A 27,217-nucleotide genomic window follows, 5' to 3' on the forward strand; every position below is an offset into this window, starting at 1 on the left:
TATAAACTCCATCATCTCTAATTTGGAGGCCACCATCTTTGCTAGCCATCCTAATAGCCGGCTCACCCTCGCCTTTCTCTTCGGCATCGGACTCACCTACCCACAAAGCTGTCCCAAGTCCATAAAGCCGTCTTCACCTATCTTTCTCAATAACCACTTTGTCATCAAGGATGGCAATATATAGTTCAAATAAACACAAAATCTCTAAAAAATTATGGAGAAAGCTCATCGAAAGAGTCTATGAAGAGAATTTAAGGAAGATCGAACCAAAAAAATATTAAAACATAATTAATATATATATATATTTCAATAATAAAAATAGGGAGATTGATAACTAATAAAAAATAATAGAATATTTTCATGAAAGAAAATAATAAAAATATGGATAGATTGAAAAATTATCAGTAATCTGTTAACAATAAACTATCTTAAATATCCTTTTCTATTAAATGGTTAAGATGCCTTCTATTTTTTTATAAAATAATATAAAAAATATCATAGCCAAACTCATGAGATAAATAACAGTCATCCATTTCCAACAGGGATGATACCTGATTTATCTAGATGTACAAACACGCATGAGTACCCCTTGTATTATAATTAGCATTCTCACATATGAGAAAGTCTTTGTGCACAGCGTGCAGTGCAATAAAAATGACGTGGAACGCACCATCCAACCACCTCCAAATACATAGCCATCACTTTTCAAGACGTATTTAATAACACATTTAATGCTATAGTTCTATTTTTTCATTTAAACATTTCAATAACAAAAGTACCCCTCCTATTCTGAAAAAATTATAATATCTTGTAGTCATATTATGATATCCTGCGATCAACTTATGACATCCAGTAGATAGGAAGTCATAATTTTTTTTAGAAGACATAAAAAAGAAGGCATTTTCATCATTGAAAATTTATAAAATTTTTAAATGATGAAAATATCTCTTTTTTTTTTTATGACATTCTGACCAAATTATGAATAGAAAGTCATAATTTGACTGCAGGATGTCATAATATGGTCACAGAATATCATAATTTTTTCAAAATAAGGATATTTTCATCATTCAAAATTTCAAACCAAAAAGCAGAACGATAGGTATTAAATATGTATTGAAAAATGATGATTATGTGATCCAATCAAATAGAATGGTGTATTTTTTCTACATCATATGTGGTATACAAAGAATTACTCTCCGACATATTAGGAGTAAGATCAAAGAATTACTCTCCCACCAACCTTTGTTTGTCGGGGAGGATAACCATCACATCCAATCATCTGATGCTACATGCCAAACAGCAAACTCTCGATCAACGTTTCCAACAGTCTTTATACCTGACAATAGACGGCTTTGATCTTTCAGAAAGCAAGTTTGCTGCAAGAGCCAAGCAGCAAAACCACAAAATCCAGGCCCATGACTTCATTACGTCAACAGGGTAGATGTCCCCATGAATGTAAATCCGTATATCCATTCTTGGTGAAAGCTCCCAAACTGCTTTTTTAAGGCTATCGCCCCTGTTTGGATTCCCATCTTCCATTCCTACTCTTCTTCAATTCCTCTCTATTCCCATCCCTACTTGAGAATTACATGGCAACAGTGCTTAAAGAAGAGGCGTTTGAGAAGAAGGAGAGTCTGAAGGTTGCTGAGATGGAAAAGGTGGTTAAGGGAAAGAAGGCTGAGGAGGGGAAGGAGGAGAAGGCAGTACGGGAGGAGGTGAGGGCAAAGCTGGAGCAGCACAAAGTGGAGGAGGACAAAGTGGTGGTCGAGGAAGAGAAAGCCGAAGGCAAGGAGGAAGTAGGGGAGAATGTTAAGATGGATATCGAACCCAAGACCGGAGTCTCCTTCCCAGTGAAGCTGGGAGATGGGAAGCAGCTGATCTCAGTTGGGTGTAGGAAGAAGAAGATCCTAGGCCTCGGTGTCAATATCTGTGCCTTTGGTTAGTGTATACTTGCACCCGGCTAGCTTTACTAGCTTATGAACTTTGTTTTTTGCTTTCTTGGTGAAGACTTGTTTCTGATTTAATGACTTTCTTCTCTATATGATAACTAACAAAATTGGCTGCCCTCACTTGAGTATAATCACATTAGAACACAACAAAAAGTTCAGTCATTCTTGTATTTTATGATAAATCATCACCTTCTAGTTCATGGTTTCTTCTTCCATAGCTAAATCCTTCCCCCATTCTTATGTACAGGAGCATGGTTCCTAATGTATGTATGTGTGTGCGTGTGCGTGCGTGCGTGTCTTGTTCTACCAAAAATATAATTTTTTATTGTAAAAACTCAAATTTTAACGAGAAAACGAATGCTTTCAATTGATTAATTAAATCAGATTCAAGCTGGTCAACACTGGAATTATAGCCTTGATTTCCTTCAGAAGGCAATCAGAACTTGTAGACACCGATGCATCCTAGGCTAGCTAGCATAATTGTACTTGGATTCTATTCAGGAATTCGAATGTCCAAGAAAAGGGAGTGTTTCTTTTTTTTTTTTTCCAAACTATTTTCCTATGCCCTATTCGATCGCCAATACATGTATATGCATGTAGAGGTCATAATACAAATGTCGAGTTCTTAAAATTCTCCTACATGTCCTCCTGAGACAAAGCAACTAATTGACCAAACCATGATATTGTTCAGGAGTGTAAGGAGTTTCTGTGAAATTATATAGGAGAGAAGTAGCCATGGAACGGAATAAAGTAGAATTGTAAGTTGCAACATCTTTGAATTAATGTGGCAATAGTTATAGAGGCCATGCTACATATATCATCTCTGGGGATCCGAAGACAACATCCACCATATATGTGAAGTGTTTTGTTGATTTTTAACATTAGATTTATCTAATTGCATCGACACAGGTATATATGCCGATAATGCTATGCTGAAGGAGCTCCTTAAAACAAAATTTAGCAAGAATCCAGAAAATCCTACCAAAGAATTGTACGAGGCAGTGATTGACAGCGATATCTTAATGACGGTCAGGTTGGTATTAATTTAAGAGGCCTCACCATGAGCATCGTGAAAAAGAACATTGATGATAGCCTTCTAGCATCAATTAAGAAGCTTACAGGTGGTCAAAAGAATGAGGCTCTCGCTAACAAGTAATGTTTTCAAGCCTTCTCTTCATCCAACATGTGTACTTACCACATCAACTTTTCATTTTATTAACACTCTTTTAGTTGTTTATAGGATGATGGCTGATGCAGATAATAGAATAAAGCTACCCCCGGGGTCGGTTACCGAGATAACAAGGCTACCTGGATATGTTCTCCAAACAAAAGGTAAGAATTGAGAAAATCCTGTGCATGAATTACCCATGATACAGATGCTTTATTTCTTGTTTCAAAATTTCTGAGATTGTGAAATTTATTGGTGCAGTGAGGGATGAGTTAGTTAGCAAGGTGGAGAGTGAGCTGCTGTGCAGAGCCTACTTTCATATGTATTTGGGAGATGATCCATTTGACATGGAGGCTAAAGAAGGATTTGGAAAATCCATGCTTTCTCTTTTCTGAGATCCGGTTAGACATTCTATATGAAGAGAGAAATAAGTTCTTATGCTATTCTCTCAGAACTACTGGTCCCTCGTGGTGAAGGGACTATAATAATTCGATTATTTTCCAATGTGGCATCCTAATTCAGAGAATAATTTCACTTCGCGCATGTGGTACTTGGTACTTGCAAATATAGAAAAATAGAATAGAGAAATTAGGGTGCCTTTCTCCTACTACAAGTTATTTATGTAAGCAAATTAAAGGAAACAGCGCCTGTTGTGCCAGTATAGAAAATCATGGCTTGGAAAATGAAGATTGTTGCAGAAAAATCTACTATATTTTCATGTTTGCATTTTCGCTGATCCTACTTGAACTTCACAGGACTATGATGCTACTATTTTGGGATGAATGCACAGATTTATCATAGTGCACACATATTGATGCTGGATGAATATTCTAATTAGGGAGAAGAAAGTAATTCCAACAACCTTCCTAGCTGAAATTTTTTAAGAAAAATTTAGAAAATATAGAAAAAATTGACACAAGTAGTGTTGAGATTTGACCCTCGAGATTCAGTCCATATTAAGCCCACAGTGAGGTCCAAAATGACGAATGAAGACCAACGAGCCCAAGAACAATCCAAACAGAGTCCAGACGTCGAAAATATGCATGAAAGAAGATCGGAGAAAGTAGCACGTGCATGAGGCGGTGGCGGCTGGCGGTGGCGCGGCCGGGCCCGACAGAGACACACCCGCATCCAGGCGTGAGCGGCGCCTGCACGGGCCGGCCCAACGAGTGCGGGCACCCAGGCCCAGCGCCCCTACATGGTCCACCGTGGACCGCAGGGTGCTGGGCGGTCCATGGGGATGCGTGGACCGAACATACGGTCCACACACGGTCTATGATATTTTTTGCACGATCTGACGACTTTGGAATGAACCGTTCACGATCAGACAGCTGAGGATGATTTCGGATTTGATCAGATGATTGGTGGCCCTGATGTGCGCGATCGGATGGCTCTGGTGCAAATCGATTACGATCGAATGGCCATAGATAGTTCTAGATTTGATTAGGATTCTGTGTTCCTAGTATAACAGTATTTTTGAGACTTTGGAGCCTCTATAGCTCCGATTGACTAGCTGTCATTGCGTTGAGAAGCTGGTGACATCTTGAAGGTACAGAAAGGCTTCAAGAGAGGTTTTAGAAAATTTTTGTGAAGATTTTGAGACTTTTTGTTGAGAGACTCTTGTACAAAGATTGAGTGGTAAGTTTTCATTGTATTGATTTTATTTTATTCTCTCATAGTGAAACTTGCACGTCCCATGGAGATAGGCTTGAGGCCAATCTACGTATTTATATTGTGTTTTTTATTTTGTTTCTTTTTTCTTCCTGCTGCACTGTATGGTACCAGATCCTGCACAACAAATAGGATCTAGGATATCTTTTCTTTTGCTAATCCTCCGAAGACCGAGTTACACAACCTCAAATTTACACCATGAGCCGTTCCTATATAATTTGGACCATATTCTTTTTTTAGTTAAAAGAATGTACAGCTTTTTTGAAATGGACATGACTAGGAAAAATAACTATGAAAAAAGTTTAAATCCTTCAGATGGTATATCTCTACTTCCACATCGATTTTTTCTTAGTCACTCCATCTAATTTTTTTTTTCCTTAGATAAGATATCTAATTCTTTTAGATTAGGAGATATGCCTCCAAAGTCTTTTTTGAAAAAGAAATTTGCATTAACCAACTATTTCGAGGCCTAAATGATTGAATTTGGTCCTGACCATTTAATGTGCTTTACTTCTAAGAGATGGCATCGTATTGTAGAGCTTGAAAAAAAAAAAGACTTGATATAACAAAAAGGAGATAATTATAGATTATCTATATGAAGTGAGGTCCGATTTCACTAATCAACTTGTGATTTGAAAAGTAACACTCAACCCATTGGAGGTCAGATCTGTCAACTTCCATCACACTCCATTACCCACCTCTCTAATAAATTAAGGAATAGGACTTTTCTATACGCAATTTTGAATATCATTTCATCCTCAAATCATCCAATCAGAAATAATTTTTTGTTAAATCAAAATCCTTTGGCAAAATCGAAGCCTCCATTTACTAAATCGAAGATTTTTCTATTAAATTGAAGCCTGTGTTCGACAAGAGGAATGATGCAAAGATTTTTTCTTTTGATTTCAGATCTCATGATATGATTTCTCTTTTATTTTTCAAGAAATAATAGATGGAGAATGGGGTTGACTTCTTTTATTTTTTACTTTTTATTTCTTCACCCTCTCTATGGAATGTAAGATGTGAATATTAGAATTTGTTATAGTTCAACAAGGTGTCCAATGAAGAAAGGGGAAGTGGGATGCAAACAAGTGCATTTGGGAAAGAAATTAAAAGTTCTCATCCTTGAAAGTATGTGGGAAAGAAGTGGGAAATAATATCTGTAGATAAGCTATTGGCAATTCTATATGGGGAAAGATCAAATATAAAGATATCATCTTCTTTCTCATCCTTGAACTGGTATTATTGTCATCATCTTTGTTGGGTATAAAATACCCCCCAGTCGAAGTTCGTATCAGGAGTGATCCTCTCGGGACTCTACCGACTTCCGACTTTGGGCAACATCTTCCCAGACTACTCCGACGGCCAAACTTCCACAGTGTTCCCAAGTTCTTCCGACGGATAAACTCCCACAGCTCCTTCCACAAGTGTCGACCAGATTCTCCCGACGGACGAACTCCTGCCGCATCTCCCGGACTTCTCTAACGATAAGCTTCTTCAGTCGTCTATCAGGCTGCTCTAAGTGTCTCTGGATTCCACTATCGGCCGACCTCCTACAATGGTCAATCATTCTCCAGATCTCTTCCAGATCTTTTCCAACAGGATTCGATCGACTCCAATCCAAATTTCTTCCAGAACTTCGTCAGTGGCCGAACTTTTCAACAGCAGATCTCCACGACGGATGGACTCCATCCAAGTTTTTACGACAGTCGACCGCCTTTTGAATTTCATCCGAGCTCCTACGGGAGCCGAACTTCTGCCCAAACTCCTACTGCAGGTAGGTTTCGTCCGAGCTCCTACGGGAGCCGAACTTCTGCCCCGAACTCTGACTGCAGCTAGACTTCGTCCGGACTCCTATGGGAGTCGGACTTCTGCCCTGAGCTCCTATTGCAGGTAGACCTCATCCGAGCTTCTATTACAAGCGATCTACTCCGAGCTTCAACTACAAGCGATTTACTCCGAGCTACTACTACAAGTGGTCTACTACGAGCGGTCCACATCGAATTTTACTGTAAGCCTCCATCCGAGCTTCTATTGTGAATGAATTTCTTTCGGACTTCTATTGCAGGTAGGCTTTGGTCGAGCTTCTTTAACAAGTGATCCCCATCCGGACTTCTACGGGAACCAGACTCCGACCAAACTTCTATAGCGGACAGATTCTGGACGAACTCCTACGACACACGAGCTCCAGCAGTCGGACTCCTCCAGCGGGTGAACCTCTCCAGCGCCATCCGACATCCACTGCCGGTCGACCTTCTGTCGGATTCTGCATGAAACCGAATTTCATCCACAGAAAGCCTCTGACCGAGCTTCGACCGACAGGCCTGGACTCCCTGGAGGCCACAGTAATGGCCACGACTCTGCTCCACTTCCTGTAACAGATCCCACGGACTCCATCATGCTCTGGCAAGTCATGACAACGGACATCACTCCACTCTCCACAACAGGCTCCACGTGGCAGGCCACGGCGATGGCCACGACTCCACTCCACTACTCTCCGTAACAAACTCCTCATGGCCCCGAACGGCCCACTACCAGGCGGTTATAGATGTCGCTATCAATCTGTTGCGCCCTCCACCTATAAAAAGGGGACCCCAGATATGTTATTCTCTAAGCTCTAATCTCTATCTCAAAACTCTGCTAAAATTTTATTCGAGCACTCCATTCTTATTGAGGCAGAGAATTGACTTGAGCATCGGAGGGTCTTGTCAGAGCACCCCCAACTCTGGTTTAGACTTTCTTTGCAGGTCCCGACGGCAATCGCGACTCCCTCGACTCCCGCTTCTCTGACGCGATGGATTTTTGCACCAATAGGATTGGCGCTAGAGGAAGGGTCCTATGTCTTCGCAGTACCCTTGTTCTTAAAGGAGCACTCAACGGGACCACCTCCGGTCATCTTCTCCGACATCTTCTCCTCCAGTTTCCTGCCTGATCTCCACCTGATGCCTCCTCGAAGGGCATCCACCAGGCGGTCAACGACCTCCGCGGCCAGATCTCAGCGAGCTCCGCAAGCCCCGGCCTCATCTCTGATTTCTCAGGCTCCTCTTCCTCCGACGACGACAGTCGGCATGGAGCAGTTTGACCTGCTGGTTCAACAGATCGGAGGTCTCACCGAAGTAGTGCAGGCCATGCAGCAGCAGCCGCAGCAGTCGCAGGCATCAGTGCGGCTGGAAAGAGCATCGTCGGAGTTTCAGAATCCAACGATCGGACGGGCCACATGGGCCAGCCACCCTATCTTTCCCAGAAGAGAAACAAAAGGTGGACAGTCCTCCGTCCGATCATGATTCAACCCCCGGAGAGTCCCTGCCTCCGCTCCACCAGAAGACCCTCAAGGCCCGCAATCGAGAGGACCTTTTGGATCAGAGATTCCAGGAGATGAACTGACAGATCGAAGAGCTCCACCGTGCTCCCACTGCTTACGGTGAGGATATCTGTACTGACCCTTCTTTCTCTCAAATGATCATGCAGGAACCAACCCCACTGAACTTCAAGCTCCCCAATTTGAGAGCTACGACGGGACCTCGGACTGGGTCGACCACCTGGAGGCCTTCTAGACCATGATGCTGCTCCATGGTACGTCAGACGCCATCTTGTGTCAAGCTTTTCCGTCTACCTTGAAGGGAGCAGTAAGAAACTGATACTCGGCACTGAAGTCGGGTACAATCTTCTCCTTTGACCAGATGAGTCACTAGTTCGTGGCTCATTTCGTCAGCAGCTGGCATCCCCGACGAGGTTCGGAGTCCCTCATTAACATCAAGCAAAAGGAGGAAGAATCCATTCGAACTTACGTCAACCGCTTCAACACCGCCGCCCTGGAGGTCCGAAACCTGGACCAATCGGTTGCAATGGCCGCCTTAAAGAGCGGCCTTCAAAAGAATGATCTCCTCTTCTCCCTGGAAAAGAAGTATCCCAAAGACTTTGCCGATCTGCTGGCTCGGGCCGAAGGATATGCCCGAGCGGAGGAAGCCTTCAAGCTAAAGGACGAGGAGGCCATGAAGGAGCGGCAGGCGGGCGACTCCAGCAAGCCCACAATTGAAAGAGGACCGAGTGAAGCTCGGCCACGTTCTCGGACTCCTCTCGGGCACAAGCGCGCCCAGACTCCTCCCTGAGCATGCAGGCAGAGAAGCCCGGACCGCAGAGTTCGGCGGGGCTCTCCCCTAGAAGATTCGCAGCTATGCCCCCTCAATGCATCGAAAACTCAAGTGCTGATGGAGATCAGGAAGCAGCTCCCAAGGCCGGAAAGGATGCGCACATACCCTGGGAAGCACAATCCTAACAAGTTCTGCCTCTACCATCGTGACCCCGGCACGATACAGAGGAATGCATTCAACTTTGAGATGAGATCGAGGAGCTCATCAGATGAGTCGACTCGACAGGTTCATTCGATGCCGGCCTGAGGGTAGAGAGGATCGGCCAAGGGCCCTGCTACAACTGAGCCACCGAGGAGGGAAGAGCAGCCCGGAGATCGGCCTCCAATCGGGATCATCAACTCCATCTCTGGAGGACCTCGACGGGGAGCAGACCTTCTACGACCATGGGACTTGAAAAATCTGTAAATGTATTACTAACGACTTTGCTTTAAATCAAGATTCCTTTCAGATTTGCATATCTTTTCCTTTCGCATGGACTCGTAACGACAGGGGATAACCCCTTCAGACAATCAAAACAAAGCCATGTTAGGCACAGGAGGAGAACCTTATCCTAACATGAGCAAAGTTGGAAGTCCGATTATTTTAAGACCGGACGGGGGGAGAGGCCCATATAACGGCCCTTATGTCCCTCACAACAGGTGAAGAACCTCGTCCTAACATGAGCAAAGTTGGAAGTCCAATTATTTTAAGACCGGACGAGGGGAGAGGCCCATATAACGGCCCTTATGTGCCCCCACAGCCATATTAGGAATAGGAGGAGAACCTCGTCCTAATATGAGCAAAGTTGGAAGTCCGATTATTTTAAGACCGGACGGAGGGAGAGGCCCATATAACGGCCCTTATATGCCCCCACAGTCATGTTAGGAACATGAGGAGAACCTCATCCTAACATGAGCAAAGTTGGAAGTCCGGTTATTTTAAGACCAGACGGGGGGAGAGGCCCATATAACGGCCCTTATGTACCTCCACGGCCACGTTAGAAATAGGAGGAGAACCTCGTCCTAACATGAGCAAAGTTGAAGTCTGGCTATTTAAGATCGGATGGAGGAAGATGCCCATATAATGGCCCTTATGTGCCCCCACAGCCATGATAGGAATAGGAGGAGAACCTCGTCCTAACATGAGCAAAGTCGAAGGCCTGATTCTCCTTAGATCGGATGGGGGGAGAAGCCCTACAACGCCCTTATGTGTCCCCACAGCCATGTTAGGGATAGGAGAAAAACCTCGCCCTAACATGAGCAAAGTCGAAGGCCGATTACTTTTAGACCGGATGGAGGGAGAGGCCCTACAACGTCCTTATGTGCCCCCACAGCCATGTTAGGGATAGGAGGAGAACCTCGCCCTAACATGAGCAAAGTCGAAGGCCCGGTTACTTTTAGACCGGATGGGGGAGAGGCCTACAATGCCCTTATGTGCCCCCACAGTCATGTTAGGGACAGGAGGAGAACCTCACCCTAAATGAGCAAAGTCGAAGGTCTGGTTACTTTTAGACTGGATGGGGGGAGAGGCTCTGCAACGCCCTTATGTGCCCCCACAGCCATGTTAGGAATAGGAGGAGAACCTCATCCTAACATAAGCAAAGTTGAAAGCCCGATTATTTTCAGACCGGATGGGGTAGAGGCTCTCATAACGGCCCATATGTGCCCCCACAGCCCTGTTAGGAATAGGAGGAGAACCTTATCCTAACCTGAGCTGAAATCAACTACATCAGGAATAGGAGGAGAACCTCGTCCTGACGCAACTAAGATCCGGTCATTCAAGACTAGATAAGTTAAAAGAAAACCTTCTCGATGGCCCCTCCGTGCTCCCGCGACCCCGCTAAGAGCAGAGGAAAAACCCTCACTCGAGAAAAGAAAAAGAAAAAAGGAGAGGAAGTTAAAAAGGAAAGCGACGAACTACACCAGTGATAAATGAAAAATAAATTACGTCAAAGATACAGGAGACCTCGTCTCAGCGAGGACAGAGATTCTTATCAAAAATCCCCAGTCTCCAAGAGGGCTCTCAACACAGGCCAAGGATAAGACGGCTTCCTCAAGGCGACGAAAGTTCAGACCCTCAAGCTCGAGCTCCGAAAGGAAGCGTCAAACTCAAGTGGCCCTGGACAAATCTGCAGCCATAAACAAAATGGACAGGTCAATGCGACGATGATTGGGTACCTTCAAACGACATCGATGTCGAGCAAGGCAAAAACAGAAAGAAGTTCGACAAACGACAACTCAACACATGAGTAGAAGAGGTAATGAAAAATTTTTTTTCATTTCATTAGCTAAGTATGCATTACAAAACCTGAAGGCCGAAAAAGAAAGACGACAAGAAAAGCAAACCAACATGGCGACGACCAAGAACCTTCAGACAACATCAACATCGAACGAGATAAAAAATAAAAGAAGTTCGGCGGACGATAATTTAACACAAAGTGCGGACAAGGTAACAAAAAATCTTTTTTCATTTCGATTAACAAGGTATACGTTACAAAGCCCTAAAGGCCAAAAAAGAAGAACAACATGACAAGACCTGAAAAGAATACATTAGAGATCGCTTCAAGCTTTCGACTTCTCCTTCCAGTTCCATCTTTCTCAACAGTATTTCCCAGTACGTATGGTGAACCCATCGGCTCTCACCCTCCGCCTCGTTCCCCCCATTGCCGAAACCCTAACCCTAAGGAAAAAAGAGCGGGATAGAACCCAAGGGGTGGCGGCAACGACGACGGGGCAACGACGACCTACTTCAAGAACAACCGGAAGTACCCCGGTGGCCACGGTAACGTCGGAGGCATGCACCACCACCATATTCTCTCCGACAATTACCATCCCAGGTACTTCGACGAGGTCGGCATGCCGACTTCCACCGCCCCCGTAACAAGTTCTACTGTTCCGCCGTCAGCACCGACCGCCTCTGGTCCCTCGACCCCGACAACGTCAAGAAGCCCGCCGTAGCTTATGACGGCAACTCCACCCCCTTGACCGGTGTCGCCCCATTTGACTACTTCAAAATTCTCGGCAAGATGCACCCACCGGCAGTTTCGTTATTAAATCCTGTTGTTAAAGGAATTCTCCCTCGAGTCCCCTTCGAAGCTGTGGGAGCCTTCAGTGGCAGCTCGCAGCCGCTGAATTTGTGGGCCACCGTTTCCCTTCTCCTCCTCCTCTCGATCCTTGGCATCCCCTCGAGACGGACCTTCGGGGCAGAAGCCCTGGGGGAGAACTCCTTGAAAAGGCTCGGGGGACTGAAGGCTCGGTGTCGTAAGGGACGTCAACGGCGAGGGCCGCCCGGGCAACTTCTACGTCCGTGCCTGCAACAAAGAAAAGAGAGAAGAAATCCTGAAAAATCGGAGAAATAAGAGACGTAAGGTTCGTGGGGAACCAAATAGGTGGAATGCGGCAGAAGAAAAATGAAGAAGAAGGAACACCTAAATGATAAGAGAAGGAATGAAAGTTCTGGAACTAACCTAAGTTGCTCCAAGGATGTAGAGATGCAGGGACAGGGATGACTCGAAGAACACCTAGGGCCAAAACGACGTCGAGGAAGGTCAGAGCTCTCAGAAAGAAGACGGGCACCAACAGGACTTTCAGGCAGAATGAAACTCCTGGAGGAAGAAGGGCGGGTTTAAATAGACCTGGGATCCGACGTAATAATGATTGCGGATCTCTCCAGGCCGACCAATGCCTGCCATGTGTCCCACTCACCATGGCGTACAGTTGACTGCTGATGGGTCCATTATTGCGTGGCACTGGGGACAGCGCTCCAGTGGGGATTCCAAAAATTCTTTTTGGATTGCCTCAATTTGAAAAGATCTCGGCACACACGCATTAAATGCCAACATATCTGAGGGCGATCGCCGCAGAATTCAAGGGAGCAACTTCGGCTGTGGAAGTTTCTCTATACTTCCTTCATTCGAAACTCGAACTCGAAAGTCGGGGGACTGGTGTTGGTATAAAATACCCCTCAGTCGAAGTTCGTATCAGGAGTGATCCTCCCAGACTCTACCGACTTCCGACTTTAGGCAACATCTTCCCGGACTACTCCGATGGCTGAACTTCCACAGTGTTCTCAAGTTCTGTCGATGGATAAACTCCCACAGCTCCCTCCACAAGTGTCGACCGGATTCCCCCGACGGACGAACTCCTGCCGCATCTCTCGGGCTTCTCCAATGATAAGCTTTTTCAGTCATCTATCAGGCTGCTCCAAGTGCTCTTTGGATTCCACTATCGACCGATCTCCTATAATGGTCAACCATTCTCGAACCTCTTCCAGATCTTTTCCAACAGGATTCGATCGACTCCAATCCCAATTTCTTCCAAAGCTTCATCAGTGGTCGAACTTTTCCAACAGCAGATCTCCACGATGAACGGACTCCATCCAAATTTTTACGGTGGTTAACCACCTTCTGATTTCATCCGAGCTCTTACGGGAGCCAACTTCTACCTCGAACTCCTACTACAGGTAGGCTTCGTCCGAGCTCCTACGGGAGCCGGACTTCTGCCTTGAACTCCGACTGCAGGTAGACTTCGTCCGAGCTCCTACGGGAGCAGACTTCTGTCTTGAGCTCCTATTGCAGGTAGACCTCATCCGAGCTTCTATTACAAGCGATCTACTCCGAGCTTCTATTAAAAGCGATCTACTCCGAGCTTCTACTACAAGCGATCTACTCTGAGCTACTACTACAAGTGGTCTACTATGAACGGTCCACATCGGATTTCTACTGTAAGCCTCCACCCGAGCTTCTATTTGAATAAATTCTTTCGGACTTCCATTGCAGGCAGGCTTGGTCGAGCTTCTTCAACAAGTGATCCCCATCCGGACTTCTACGGGAACCAGACTCCGACCGAACTTCTATAGCGGACAGATTTCGGACAAACTCCTATGACACACGGCTCCAGTAGCCGGACCCCTCCACGGGTGAACCTCTCCAGCGCCATCTGACATCCATTGCCGGTCGACCTTCTGTTGGATTCTGTATGAAACTGAATTTCATCCACAGAAAGTCTCTGATCGAGCTTCAACCGACAGGCCTGGACTCCCTGGCAGGCCACAGTAATGGCCACGACTCTGCTCCACTTCCTGTAACGGATCCCACGTGGCTCCATCATGCTCTGGCAAGTCACGACAATGGACATCACTCCACTCTCACAACAGGCTCCACGTGGCAGGCCACGATCCACTCCACTCCACTACTCTCCATAACAAACTCCTCATGGCCCCGAACGGCCTACTACCAGGTGGTTACAGACGTCGCTGTCAATCTGTTGCACCCTCCGCCTATAAAAAGGGACCCCCAGATATGTTATTCTCTAAGCTCTAATCTCTATCTCAAAACTTGTTAAAATTTTTGTTCGAGCACTCCATTCTTGTTGAGGCAGAGAACTGACTTGAGCATCAGAGGTCTTGCGGAGCACCCCTAACTCCAATTTAGACTTTCTTTGCAGGTCTCGACGGCGACCGCGACTCCCTCGACTCCAGCTTCTCCGACGTCGGTGGATTTTTGCACCAACAATCTTCATTTCATCCTCTTCAACAATGTCATCCTCTCAATGGCTTCTTCTCAGCATCCCAAGCTCTATCATTTGCTGGATTGTTATGTCCGACCTATGAGACAAGTAAAAAGTACTCATTAAAAAACTTTTTAATGAAGAACGTAAATATTGTTGGGATTTTATATTTCTATGATTGAAATATTTGCTGCAATATATCTTACTTGAAATATTTGTATATTGAAACCCATGTATGTGAGCATAAGATCTTTACTAAAATATTTCTTAAAAATTTTGTCTTATTTGGTTGAAATGTTCATAAGACTAACTTATCTAAATGAATATAAGATATTTGCCAAAATGCATGAATATTGGTGTATTTTGTTGTATGATATGGAAGAGCTAATAGCTATATTCAGCATGACAAATATGCTGGTGTTGCGGCAATGGTAACTGGATTCTCTAAAATGGTATGAAGTGCATTTGTACCACCTCTCTTGTATGATCAATCTTTAGTGCAGGTGAAAAAAATTCCAAGAGGATTACAAGTTCTCTTCACATCCACAACAGAAGTAAGGTTTCATTCGTATCGTAGGGTGAGTAGCCTTCATTTGTGATTTATTCTAAAGAGATTTGTTATTAGAATTTACATTTGTCAGTTAAATAAATATATTTTATTTATGATATATAGGACTAGTAAGCTGGTGAACCACATTAGCTTGTTGTATCACACTATAGTTGATATAATGATATGGTCTCATTCTTATTTTACATGAGTATAAAATAAGGTTCACTATAAAAAAATTTATTATTAGCAATGGTCAATCGCCATCGCTAATAATGGGAATGCTATCACTAATGCTATTAGTGATGCAGCACCATCGCTAAAAAGTGATCGAAAAAAAATCGATACTAAAGCCACATATTAGCGATGGTAGCAAAGCCATCGCTAATAATGGTATTAGCGATTGCAATTAGCAATGGCAATTAGGATGGCTTTCTATCACTTATAATATTTTTTGAATTTAAAATTAAAAAATTTAAAAAATAATATTAGCAATGGCATTATATCTCTAATAAGCCGTCGCTAATATCTTTAGCGATGGCATTTTCGTTGCTACAATCGTTGCTAATAATTATATTTTTAAAAAAATATTTTTAATAATTATATTTATTAAAATTTAATATAATTTAATTAATAAATAATTATATTTACTAAAATTTATTATAATTAAATTAATAAATAATATTTATTTATGGATATTATACCAACTAACAATTAGCTATCACCATTATAAATAAAAAATAATATTATATATTACATCAAAATAAAATTATACAAATAATATTGCTCAAATTTCAAATACATTATATCAAAACTAAAATAAATCAATTTTTGAATGGATATTCCCTTCCTCTGGATACTCCCTTCCTCTTATTTAAAGCCTAAATTGGTACGAATGGATATATTTTGATATACTCCTTTAATTTTTGAATGGATTGTTCCTACACATTCTATTTGATAATACAAAGCTATAAACATCTTCAGCCCATCTATCGAATGATTAGATTAAATTTTAAACCCCTGATACCCCTCCCTCCTGTCTCAAGCCTAAATCGATATGTAGATGTATATTTCGATATACTCCTTCGATTCTCAAATGGATTGTTCTTACACGTCTCATTCAATGCTATAGAAATATCTATACCTCCATCTCATCCATCAGATAGATAGATTAATTTTTGATCCCTAAATCTCTTCCTCCAACTCAAGTCTAACTATGTGAAGCTTTTAAATATAAAAATTTAAGATAAATAAAAAAAATTATTAATACTGTTTGACTTACCTGCTTGATGACTGTAACCACGAGCTCAACTAATCGTGCAGATGTGGATCCCAAAGAATCTCAACAACTATATCTCAGACGGCATCTCAGAAGCTCTAAAGTCACTGGCAAAAAAATCTCTGCACGACCTCTTCGACATATGCATCACCCTACGTCTGGATTGTCAAGATCTGAGAGAAGGACATCGAAGATCAATAAGCTGCTAGAGGGTCAAAGCTATGCTTGAACTGTTGGGAATAGTGTCCCAAAACAATCGTCAGTCTGCTGACGGTTGTACTCTTTGTTGTATTAGTACATGAATTAAAAATTAATAAAAGTTATTTTAATATTTTTTATCATAAATTATTTCATCTTCTAATGAACTCCTGTGTTGTGGTGAAGTCCTTAGGACTATTTAGACTTGATAAAGGAGGATTTGTCATTTAGTCCTTAAACCAGTTCGCGATCAAATGATACGTTGTTACCAAGGACAACAATGTTTATCAAGCATAGGTCGTTGTATGCCATATGGGTTGGTTGTCCTCTTAACCAAAGAGTGTGGAGATACTGGTATGGCATACAGGTGAGATGTAAGGGTACATCTGCACTAAACGTGATCGACTCCGGAGCTATTTCTGCTGTCAAGATTTGCTCCGATGGAATATGAGTATAAATGTCCCTCCGACCTGAGACCGCCATGGTGACTTGCAAGCAACTCACTGCACTTAGGCACCGAACTACCTGAATTTCTAATTCAGTGATGGAAGGCTGCTGGGTTAGTCAAGTACTTGACTTGTCGGTGTGTGTGTCAAGATGGGATTGGCCACTCCAATTTAGGAGCTGTGTACAGTCGTATTTTAATTTAGCAAAATCTTGGCCATGGTAGTCTTTGTGAGGAGTCACAGGACTATTTGAGTTGAGCACGATTCGGATGATCTAATCAGGGTTGACAGTTTAAACCCTGAGTCATCCTAAAACACAGGGGTCATAAGGATGAATTATACAGTAACCATATTCACGTAGGTTCTGAGTGTTGCGATTGTGACTCTTCGACCTATCCGATCATCGGGTACCATTGCTAGATGGTCACTTCGATTAGTACAGAAATTGGTTCCTGTGCTACCGTCTTAGATTCGAACCTACGGGGTCACACACATTAGAGGTTCCTATCTGATATGATGGCTGGTGAAGAGTCCTACATGTCTGAGATTCTGTGATTGAGAATCAGGATTCTCTGATTATAAATTCCACACATTTTGGATACCGGGTCAAGAGTCCCACTGGTTGGGACTTTTCCATCAGGGTTACATATCGTTGAATTCTAATGCCCGATTGCCCATTGGATTTGGACTCAGTATTTATGAGAGGTTTAATTAGTGATTTGATCACTAATTAACTCAGTTTGATTGAGTAATTATTTTTGGATCAAGTCCAATTGAATTGGATTCAATTGGGTTTGATCCGATTAGGTTAAGAGTTGACCTAATCGTCAAGATGGTTTGATCCCTGATTTGATCAGGGGTTGGGCTTAGTCAATTCCTGATTTGATTAAAATTTTATTGAGCCTAATTAAGTCTAATTAAGTTAGATTTAAAATTAGTCTAATTGGACCTAACTTATTTGGTTCAATTAGGTTGGTTTAAATAATGAAACCACCTTGGACCAATCTCCATGTGCCACCTCACTTCCATTGCACCCATTTGAATTCATGAGAATTCTCATGAATTTTTCCTCACACCAAGCCTTTCTCCATGCCCCACTTTAATGTGCCAAGTAAATGGATAAGGTTGGCCATTCAAATTCAAAATAATGTTTGAATTTGAATGGGCAATTAATCTTTGTGCGTTATCACTTGTTTTACACCCCAATTAATTATATGAGAAAATGTTTCTCATGAAATCACTCCATGCATAATTTCAACCATGCCTCCTCTTGTTACGCCTTTTGTAGATAATGGATGAGTTGGTGTCTATTTGAATTCAAAATTTGATTTTGAATTCAAATGAGCAATTACTCATCTTTATCTTTTCATTTGGATAAGATTTTTGAAGTGATTATAAAAGAAGAGAAGAGTAGGGCGTGGAAGAAGAAGAAGTCTTTTCTTGGAGAGAAGTTTTGGGGTGTGAGAAAGTCTTGTGCGTGAGAAGGAAGTCCATATCCTTCCAAGAGAAAAAAAAATGGGTGCAAGGTTTCTGTTCAGTTCCCTAGAGTTTTAGTCTGGGGTTCGGGAAGTGAGAAGGTGAGCTATGAGTGTCGTGAGCCCACCAAATCTCAGGGAGATCTTTAATATCCTCTCAAGCACGTCTACTGATGATCCAGAGTATCCAAAAATCAGCAGACATCGATCGAAGGAGTTCGATCAGCATCGGTCATCGAAAGGGCTCTACAATGAGCTAGCACTCGTGAGGAGTCGATCAGATCGGAGCTTCGTGTGGATGATCCACAGAGATCAGATATATTATGTGGCTGAATCACAATGATCAGACTCTTCCGATGGAGATCAGATTGTGGCGATCTACTAACCGCACAAAGGTATTATGTTCTGAACACGTTACAGTAAAGAATTTACTGTTCAAATTTCAAATTCAAATTTAAATGAATGCATGCTATATATCATATTTAGATCCTAGTGTAGGATAAATTTATATTAATTAATTAGATTAATTAATATTTTCTGCTGTAAAATCATGATTTTGAAAAAGTTTTAAAATTACCATTTTACCCCTGCACTGAATTTCGCTACCAATGGTATCAGAGCTAGTTCTTAGATATGATTATATATATTTGCATACGTAGATTAAGTTGTAATCTAAAAGTTTAAATTTAAAATTTAAAATTTAAAATTCAAAATTTAAAATTTAAATTTTGAAAGTTGTTCGAAATTCAAAATTCAAAAAATTAAAATTTAAAATTTAAAATTTGAATTTGAAATTCGAAATTCAAAATTCAAAATTTAAAATTCAAAATTTAAAATTTAAAATTTGAAATTTGGTTGAAATTTCAAATTTAAAATTCAAAATTTAAAATTCAAAATTTGAAATTCAAAAATTTGAAATTTGAAATTTGTTTGAAATTTAAAATTCAAAATTTAAATTTTAAATTTGAAATTTAAATTTTAAAATTGGTATATTTAGATATACTTGATCCAAGTAGCAAGTAATCGAATTAGGTTGGTTGCCATGGCCGTCTGGTCATAGGAGAAAAGTAGGGTTTAAAGGCCCTCTCCTCCATTCGATGGGGTCTCCTATGAATTACGCTGCAATTATATCCCATGCAGATGAACAATGAAAGGAAATAATTATAAAGTTCAATTATAAAATTTGCCATGAATGTGTTAGATTAGATCTAAAGAAATATTCATGATTTATTTTGATTGAGTTGTTTTCTGTTAAGTAATTAGCAATAGGATTGCTATTTATGAAATGTGCTGATCTATTTATGAAATGGTCAACATATTTGGTGAACAGAAAATAAAACTTTCAAATTTAAAAATTATTTTTAAATATCAAACCCCGACCCATCAGCTCAAATACTTAATTAAAAGAATTAAGTGTTGTCTAGTAGGTCTAGAATTGTGAATTAAGACCAAGACAATTGCATAAACTTGTGGGTCAATGGGTTAGATAGATTAGATCCATAATTAGGTTAGACCTAAGGTTGGCTTAAAGAAATAGACTAAATTAGAGTAATTGATCAAATCTAATCAAAAGTTAAACTAGATTAGGTCAAGGATACTCTAGACTCAACTCCAATAGTTGTAGTTGAATGGGTCCATGTCTTTAACTAGACCAAGATGGACTTAATTCATGGCTATGCAGTGGAACCCAATTTACTAAGTTGATCAAATTAAAACTAATGAACCGGTTGGTGTCTAAGGTAAGTTTGGTAGTTTGACCAGTGGTTTTTAAGTGGGAGCTACTCGTAGTGCTTCGATCTCTGACGAGTTAATGGCTTATTCCCACCACTGATCTCACTTACCTGGCCAACCTGGTGAATTAGGTTTTGATTAGATCACTTGGTGATTAGGGCTCACCCATGTCATTAGGTAAATCAGTTTGACTGATTTAGGTGCTCCTAATGCCGGCTTTAATTAAATTTTTTTTAATCTTACTTGGTGAAGTCAGTGGGAGGATTGAAATTGGCTGGATATTTTCTTCTCTTTGATTCTTTAATAAAATCTTCAAAAATTATTAGGTCTCTAAAAATGATTAAGTTATATTGATAACTAAGTCATAGCCTCCCATTAAGTGAGTGATAATGAGTCCATTAGTTTAATAATTATTGGAGGCCCAAAGGCCTGGTGCTTATTGACTAATGGAATTATCATTCATAGTATGATAATTTGGTTTGAGTCTTTCTGATGGTGGTCAGGTTGGCCGACCAAAGTCGGGCTTGATCATTTATTGGTCCGATTCACCAAATCAAATCATGTTAATGGTTGGACCTAACCAGATTTTTTCAGTGGAGGCCAAAGCCTACTAATTAGGTTCTGGGGCAAAATTAATTACTAGAAGTTATTTAGAGAAACAACTGGTTATGAACCTACCTATAGATGCACATGGGTTGACCAACCAAAGTCGGGCTCGTGTGTAGTCTGTGTGGATTCTAGTACCCACTAAGGAATTAAAGTAATTCCTCAAATTGGAGGTTGAGGCTATCAGTTCGTAAAAATACTGGGAGAAACTTTAGACTAAAGTCTAAGTCTTTAGTATTAATAATTTGTGTACTAATTAAGGTTGATTTTCTTTATGTAGCTATAGCCACTACCCAGTCACTCCGGTCATTATTAGATAATGACAAGCTCATGGGACCTAATTTCGATAGCTGGTATCAAAATTAAAAATCGTCCTTGAGCATGAGTGGATCCTTTATGTAGTAACGGATCCGGCACCTGAGGAGCCAGCCCCGAACATTAGAGGGACGGTCCGAGACACTTATCAGAAGTGGCTCAACGATCGCACCACCGTTCGGTGCATAATGCCGGTGGCAATGAATGATGAGTTCAGCGCAGGTTCAGAATACCCAGTCCCAGGAGATGCTTCAAATGTTGAACGACTCTTTGGCACGCCTGACGATGTTGAAAGGCATAAAACTAGTTGTGCCATTTTCAATGCTCGAAGAGGGATGGGGTCTCAGTCACTGATCATGTATTGTACATGATCAAAATGATTGAGCGCCTAAGTAAACTGGGCTTTTCCTGCACGAGCAGCTCGATAAGGATGCGATCCTTAATTCATTGCCCAAGTCTTTCCTCCCCTTCCTTACTCATTTTCGGATGACAAAGCCTGCATGAACTACCATGGCTTGTTGGGGTTGCTACAAAACTTTGAGAAGGATCACCAGCTCCATAAGGAGTCGGTGAATGTTGTGGGAGGATTTTTTTTTGGTCATCGACCCTTTAAGAAAGGAAAAAGAATAAGAAGAAGAAGAACAAGAAGGTACAGCCGCATGCTAGGACGTCTACACAGGGTCAGACCAAGAAGCGCAAGCCCGATCAGAGCCAGGCGGAATGCTTCTTTTGCAAGAAGCAGGGGCACTGGAAGAGGAACTGTCCTCTATACATTGCCTCCTTGGACCCAAATAGGCCGAAGAAGAAGCAAGGTACTTATATGATAACATCTTGCAATTTTTTCATTTGTGATACTACTGCCTGGGTATTGGATACCGGAAGCCCTTATCATATTTGCAATTCGATGCAGGGCTGCAGGTCAGTAGGAGATTTGATGAAGGCGAGAGGTTCCTGAATGTTGGAGATGGAAGCAAAGTTTCAGTTCTAGCATTAGGAATCATGAACCTTGTAATCAATTTCGAAATGTAATTCGAAAGCATCGACCATGAAAGGACTCTACAATGAGCTAGCACTCATGAGGAGTCAATTAGACCGGGAGCTTCGTGTGGATGATCCACAGAGGTCAGACACACTGTGTGGCTGAATTGCAATGATCAGACTCTTCCGATGGTGATCAGATTGCAGTGATCTACTACCCGCACAAAGTATTATGTTCTGAACACGTTAAATAAAGAGTTTACTGTTCGAATTTCAAATTCAAATTTAAATGAATGCATGCTATATATCATATTTAGATCCTAGTGTAGGATAAATTTATGTTAATTAATTAGATTAATTAATATTTTTTATTATAAAATCATGATTTTAAAAAAATTTTAAAATTATCATTTTACCCCTGCACTGAATTTTACTACTTGAACCTTATGATTTGGCTCCCACTAACCTCTCTGGTGGCCCTGAGCCATCCCTCGAAGTTAAAAAGGGGTTGAGAGGATGGATCCTCACTATGCCATGCAATGACGTACTCCACGTAATCCACCTATACAATTTAAAAATTCATTAGTATTATTATACATATCAATATATATAAAAATTTAATAAATAATATTTTATTTTATCATGATCCATCTGGACCTAGAATCTAAGTAATCATCGGTCCTCTTAGACTGGTGTGTAACCTCCCACAACTGCAGCTATCGTGGTACATGACCCAACTGTCGTGTCTAGAATAAATAAAGAAATCAAGTTAATAAAAACTAACATATGATCAACTAAATATGAGATTAATATAAGTTTAAAATTTTTATCAATCTATCTACTATAATATGTGTGCCAACAGAGCTACCAGTGTGCTTGATTGGTGTTGGTGCAAAATTCTGCTGGCCCGGAGAAGCTGGAGTCGAGGGAGCCGCGGTCACCGTCGGGACCTGCAAGGGAAGTCTAAATCGGAGTTGGGAGTGCTCCGGCAAAATCCTCCGACACTCAAGTCAGTACTCTGCCTCAACAGGAATGGAGTGCTCGAATGAAATTTTTGTAGAGTTTTGAGATAAAATTTTGAGCTTAGAGAAGAACGTATCTGGGGGCCCCTTTTTATAGACGGAGAGCGTAACTGATTGACAGCGACGTCTGTAACTATCTGGTAGTGGGCCGTTCAGGGCCATAAGGAGTTTGTTTTGGAGAGTAGTGGCGTCAGGGGCCGTTCAGAGCCACATGCGTCGATTTTGGAGAGTGGAGTGATGTCCATTGTCATGACTTGCCAGAGAGTGGTGGAGCCGCGTGGGATCCGTTACAGGAATGGAGCAGAGTAGTGGCCATTGTCGTGACTTGCCAGAGAGTTCGGGTCTGTCGACTGAAGCTCGGTTGGGATGCCTGGAGGAGCGAGGTAGCTTTCTGTCTAAGAGGAGCTCGGATATTTTCGAGGTTGCTGACGAGCCCACTGTTGTCGAGTGCCTCAGGCGCTGATGCTGCAGGCGGAAGTCATCTGCTGTAGAAGCTCGGACGGAGATTTTCTGTTGGTGAAGTCCAACTTTATGAGGAATCCGATAGAGGGCTGATCGGTAGTGGACTTTGGATGGCGTTGGAGAGATTCATCCGTTGGAGGAGTCTGGAGGATCTTGTGAAAATTCGGTTGGCGTTGTTGAAGTCTGGCTGACACTATTGGAAGTTGATGGCTGGGGAGGTACGGCAGACACTGGAGGCGGTTGGCCGTTGTAGAAATCTAGCTACTGGAGTCTGTCTGCTGTAGAAGTTCATCCAGAATCTATCCGCTATAGAAGCTCAGGCGGAGTCCGATTCTTGTAGAAGTCCGGACGGGGACTGCTTATTGAAGAAGCTCGACTGAAGTCCGCCTGTAACAGAAGTCCAGAAGGAATTCGTTTACAGTAGAAGCTCGGATAGAATTCGCTTACAGTAGAGATCCAGCGTGGACCGCTCGTAGTAGAAGTTCAGAGTAGACCGCTTGTAGTAGAAGTTTGGAGTAGACCGCTTGTAGTAGAAGTTCAGAGTAGACTGCTTGTAGTAGAGGTTCGGAGTAGACTGCTTGTAGTAGAAGTTTGGAGTAGACTGCTTGTAGTAGAAGTTTGGAGTAGAGATCCTGCTGGTGGAGCCTATTCATTGTAGAAGTTCGGATGGAGCCCGGCCCTCGTAGGAGTTCAGATGAAGTCCACCTGCAATAGAAGTTCGGGGTAGAGGTCTGGCTTTCGTAGGAGCTCGGGTGAAATCCAGAAGGCGGTCGACCATCGTAGAAACTTGGATGGAGTTTGGTCACTATAGAAGTCCTGCTGTTGGGGAAGCTCAGCAGTTGACGAAGTCCGAAGGAAGTTCGGAGTAAAGACGATCGTGGCTGGAAGAAGTTTGGAAGAGATTCGGAGAATAGTCGATCACTGTAGAAAATCGGCCGATAGCGGAGTTCAGAGAGCGTTTGGAGAAGTCCGGTAGATGACTAAAGAAGTTTGCCATTGGAGAAGTTCGGAGAGCGTTATGAAAGCTCGGACGGTCAGGGGAGTTCAGAAAGATGCCGCACCAGGTCAGGAGCCGAAAAAGCCCTGGAAGGGCCAACCTTTTACAAACTTTGGCTGGGGGTATTTTATACCCAACACCAGCTCTCCTACTTTCGAGTTCGGGTTCTGAATGAAGGAAGTACATAGAAATTTTTACAGCTGAAGTTGTTCCCTTGATTTTCGTACGCAGCTGCTTTCAGATATTTTGGTATTTAATGCGCGAGTGCAGGAGTCTTTTCAAATCACGGCGATCTGAAGAGACTTTTCAAATTTTTGCTGGAGCATTGCTCTAGGTACGGCGCAATAATGGCTCTGTCAGTTGTCAGCCATTTTTAGCCGCCTGCTGTGGTGAGTGGGACACGCAGCAAATACAGGTCGGTCAGAGAAGATCCACGATCATTATTACGTCAGATCCCGGGGTCTATTTAAACCCGCCTTTCTTCCTCCAGGGGTTTCATTCTGCCTGAGAGTCTTGTTGGTGCCCGTCTTCTTCCTGAGAGCTCTGACCTTCCTCGACATCCTTTTCGGCCCTAGGTGTTCTTCGAGTCGTCCCTATCCCTGCATCTCTGCATCCTTCGGAGCAACTTAGGTTAGTTCCAGAACTTCCCTCTTCGTTCTTTCCCCTGTCATTTAGTTGTTCCTTCTTCTTCATTTTTCTTCTATCACATTCCTTCCGTCTCTTATTTCTCCCAATTTTTTTGGGGTTTATAGGACTTTTGCTTGATTCAAAATATCTTCTAGCACCTCCCCCTCTAGCGGTTCTAGGAGTTCGTCTGCCTCAGTCTCCCAGAATCTCCGTACTGTAGACGAACCCGTAGTTAGGGCTGAACCTCATCCGATCTTTGCACCGGATGCCATTCCCTGCTCTCTGACTCCGGACGAGCTTTTACTGATAAGGATTCAGTATGGAGTTCCTCTGGAGTACGAGCTGGAGCTTCTCGATCCAGCCGACTGGGCTAGCACCCCTCCTCCTGGCTGTTTCTGCTTGTACCAGGAAGCCTTCCGCGCCGAACTTCGGCTTTCGTTCCGCCCTTCGTCATTGCCCTTTTTCGTTTTCTAGACATTTCTTTAGCTTCAGTCGCGCCGAACTCCTTTAGATTTTTTATAGGATTCCTTTCCCTTTGCCACATAATCGAAGTTCAGCCAATCCTTCCTTTGTTTAGGTATTTCTACACCTTCAAACGTCACCCCTCGCAAAAGACTGGTGGTACTTTTCCCCCAGTTCAGTAGAAAGGGGTTGCTGAAAGGTGCCACTTCTTCTATTTATAACTGGAAGGGAAAGTACTTCTATGTCCAATGCCCGACCTTGAGGCTGGGATTGCTCCCTTGGGGCTCCTTGAGGGATTCTGCTCGTTGGGCTTCTAGCCTGGGGGAGGATGACCTTCAAGCTTCCCAGAAACTCATCAATTATCCAACTCCTTCCCTTCCCAACCTTCTGAAGGGGCAGCTCCTGTTCAACATCGGCCTGAGTTCCCTGGATCCTGCCAGTACTTCATCTCTCCTTTTTTCTCTCTTTTTTTTCTTTTTTTTTTCTTTTTTTCTTTCTCTTTTTTTTTCGCCACTTCTTCTTTTTTTTCGTTACTGATCTTTCTCTCTTCTCTTTTTTTCTTTTTTTTTTGTAGGTATGAACGTCGAAGCAGTACAGATGCTTGCCAGGGGCCTCAAGGCCCACAAAAGAAAAGGCACCGCGGCCTCCGGGTCGGCGAAGAAGGCTAGAACAGAGGAGACGAGCTTGGCCATGCCTGTCCAGGCAGCCCTCGCTGTCGACATTCCTTCAGACGCCGAGCCTCCAGTTTCCCGAGCCTCTTCGAGGAGTTCTCCCACCGAGGTTCCCGCTCCAGAGGCCCCCCCCCCGAGGAGGTGCCAGGGGTTAAAAGGAGGAGGAGAAAGAAAATGGTGGCTCACAGGGTCAGCGATCGCCGAGCTGCCATCGAAGAATCCCACGGCTCTAAGAAAGAGTCAGGGGAGAATCTCTTTAATGATAGGGATCTGATAAAGAGACTGGTCGATGGGTGCGTCCTGCCCGAAGTCGTCCAGAGGATCGTCCGCACTGATCCCGAACAACGAGTTTGGGACTCTCTGAGGTCCTTTCTCGATGTAAGCAGGTTCACTTTCCTTCTTTCCTTCGCTCCTTCATTCAATTAACTTCTCAGCTTTCATACTGACCTTCCGGCCGCCCTTGCAGATTGGACACTAGCTAATCACCAATATTGAGGTGATGAACAAGGCGAAGAAGGATGCTGCTCAGGCGGAGGAAGGTCATTGGGTCTAGGCTGCTCGCTGCTAGGAAGAGGCCGCCGAGGTAGCCAGTCTCCGAGAGGCGCTTGAAAGAGAGAAGCAGATCTCGGCAGATTTGAAGGCTGCCTCGGAGGAGATGGTGAGGAAGGCAGAGGCTGAAGTCGCCAACTTGACGGAGCGAATTCCAACCCTGGTCTCGAAGGCCAGGGGCCAAGCGATGGAGGAGTTCAAGACTTCTGCCGAAATGAGGGACCTGAACGTCAAGTTCGGCCAAACCGCATTCATCAAAGGATTCAAACTCTGCCAGGAGAAGATGGTCGAGAAATTTTCTGAGCTCGATCTCGGCTTCTTGGATGAGGCATCCGAAGATGAAGCCGGACCTTCTCCTACCACCGTAGCCATCGTAGATCACCTTCCAGGAGCACCGGGTTCCCCTACTCCTAATCCAGAGGTCCGA

General features: G+C 42.9%; 1 protein-coding gene across 1 annotated transcript; it reads left to right on the forward strand.

Moving 5' to 3' along the window:
• The first annotated feature begins 1,491 nt into the window (after positions 1-1,491).
• On the forward strand, positions 1,492-3,843 carry LOC105051256 (chalcone isomerase-like protein 1). The gene is given in 5 exon segments (XM_010931604.4): positions 1,492-1,938; positions 2,859-2,993; positions 2,996-3,101; positions 3,190-3,281; positions 3,379-3,843. Coding segments are annotated over 5 exon segments (816 nt in total). The 5' UTR covers positions 1,492-1,589; the 3' UTR covers positions 3,513-3,843.
• The last annotated feature ends 23,374 nt before the right edge of the window (positions 3,844-27,217 follow it).

Source organism: Elaeis guineensis, chromosome 9, assembly GCF_000442705.2.
Source record: "Elaeis guineensis isolate ETL-2024a chromosome 9, EG11, whole genome shotgun sequence".
In the NCBI taxonomy this organism is placed as follows: domain Eukaryota; kingdom Viridiplantae; phylum Streptophyta; class Magnoliopsida; order Arecales; family Arecaceae; genus Elaeis; species Elaeis guineensis.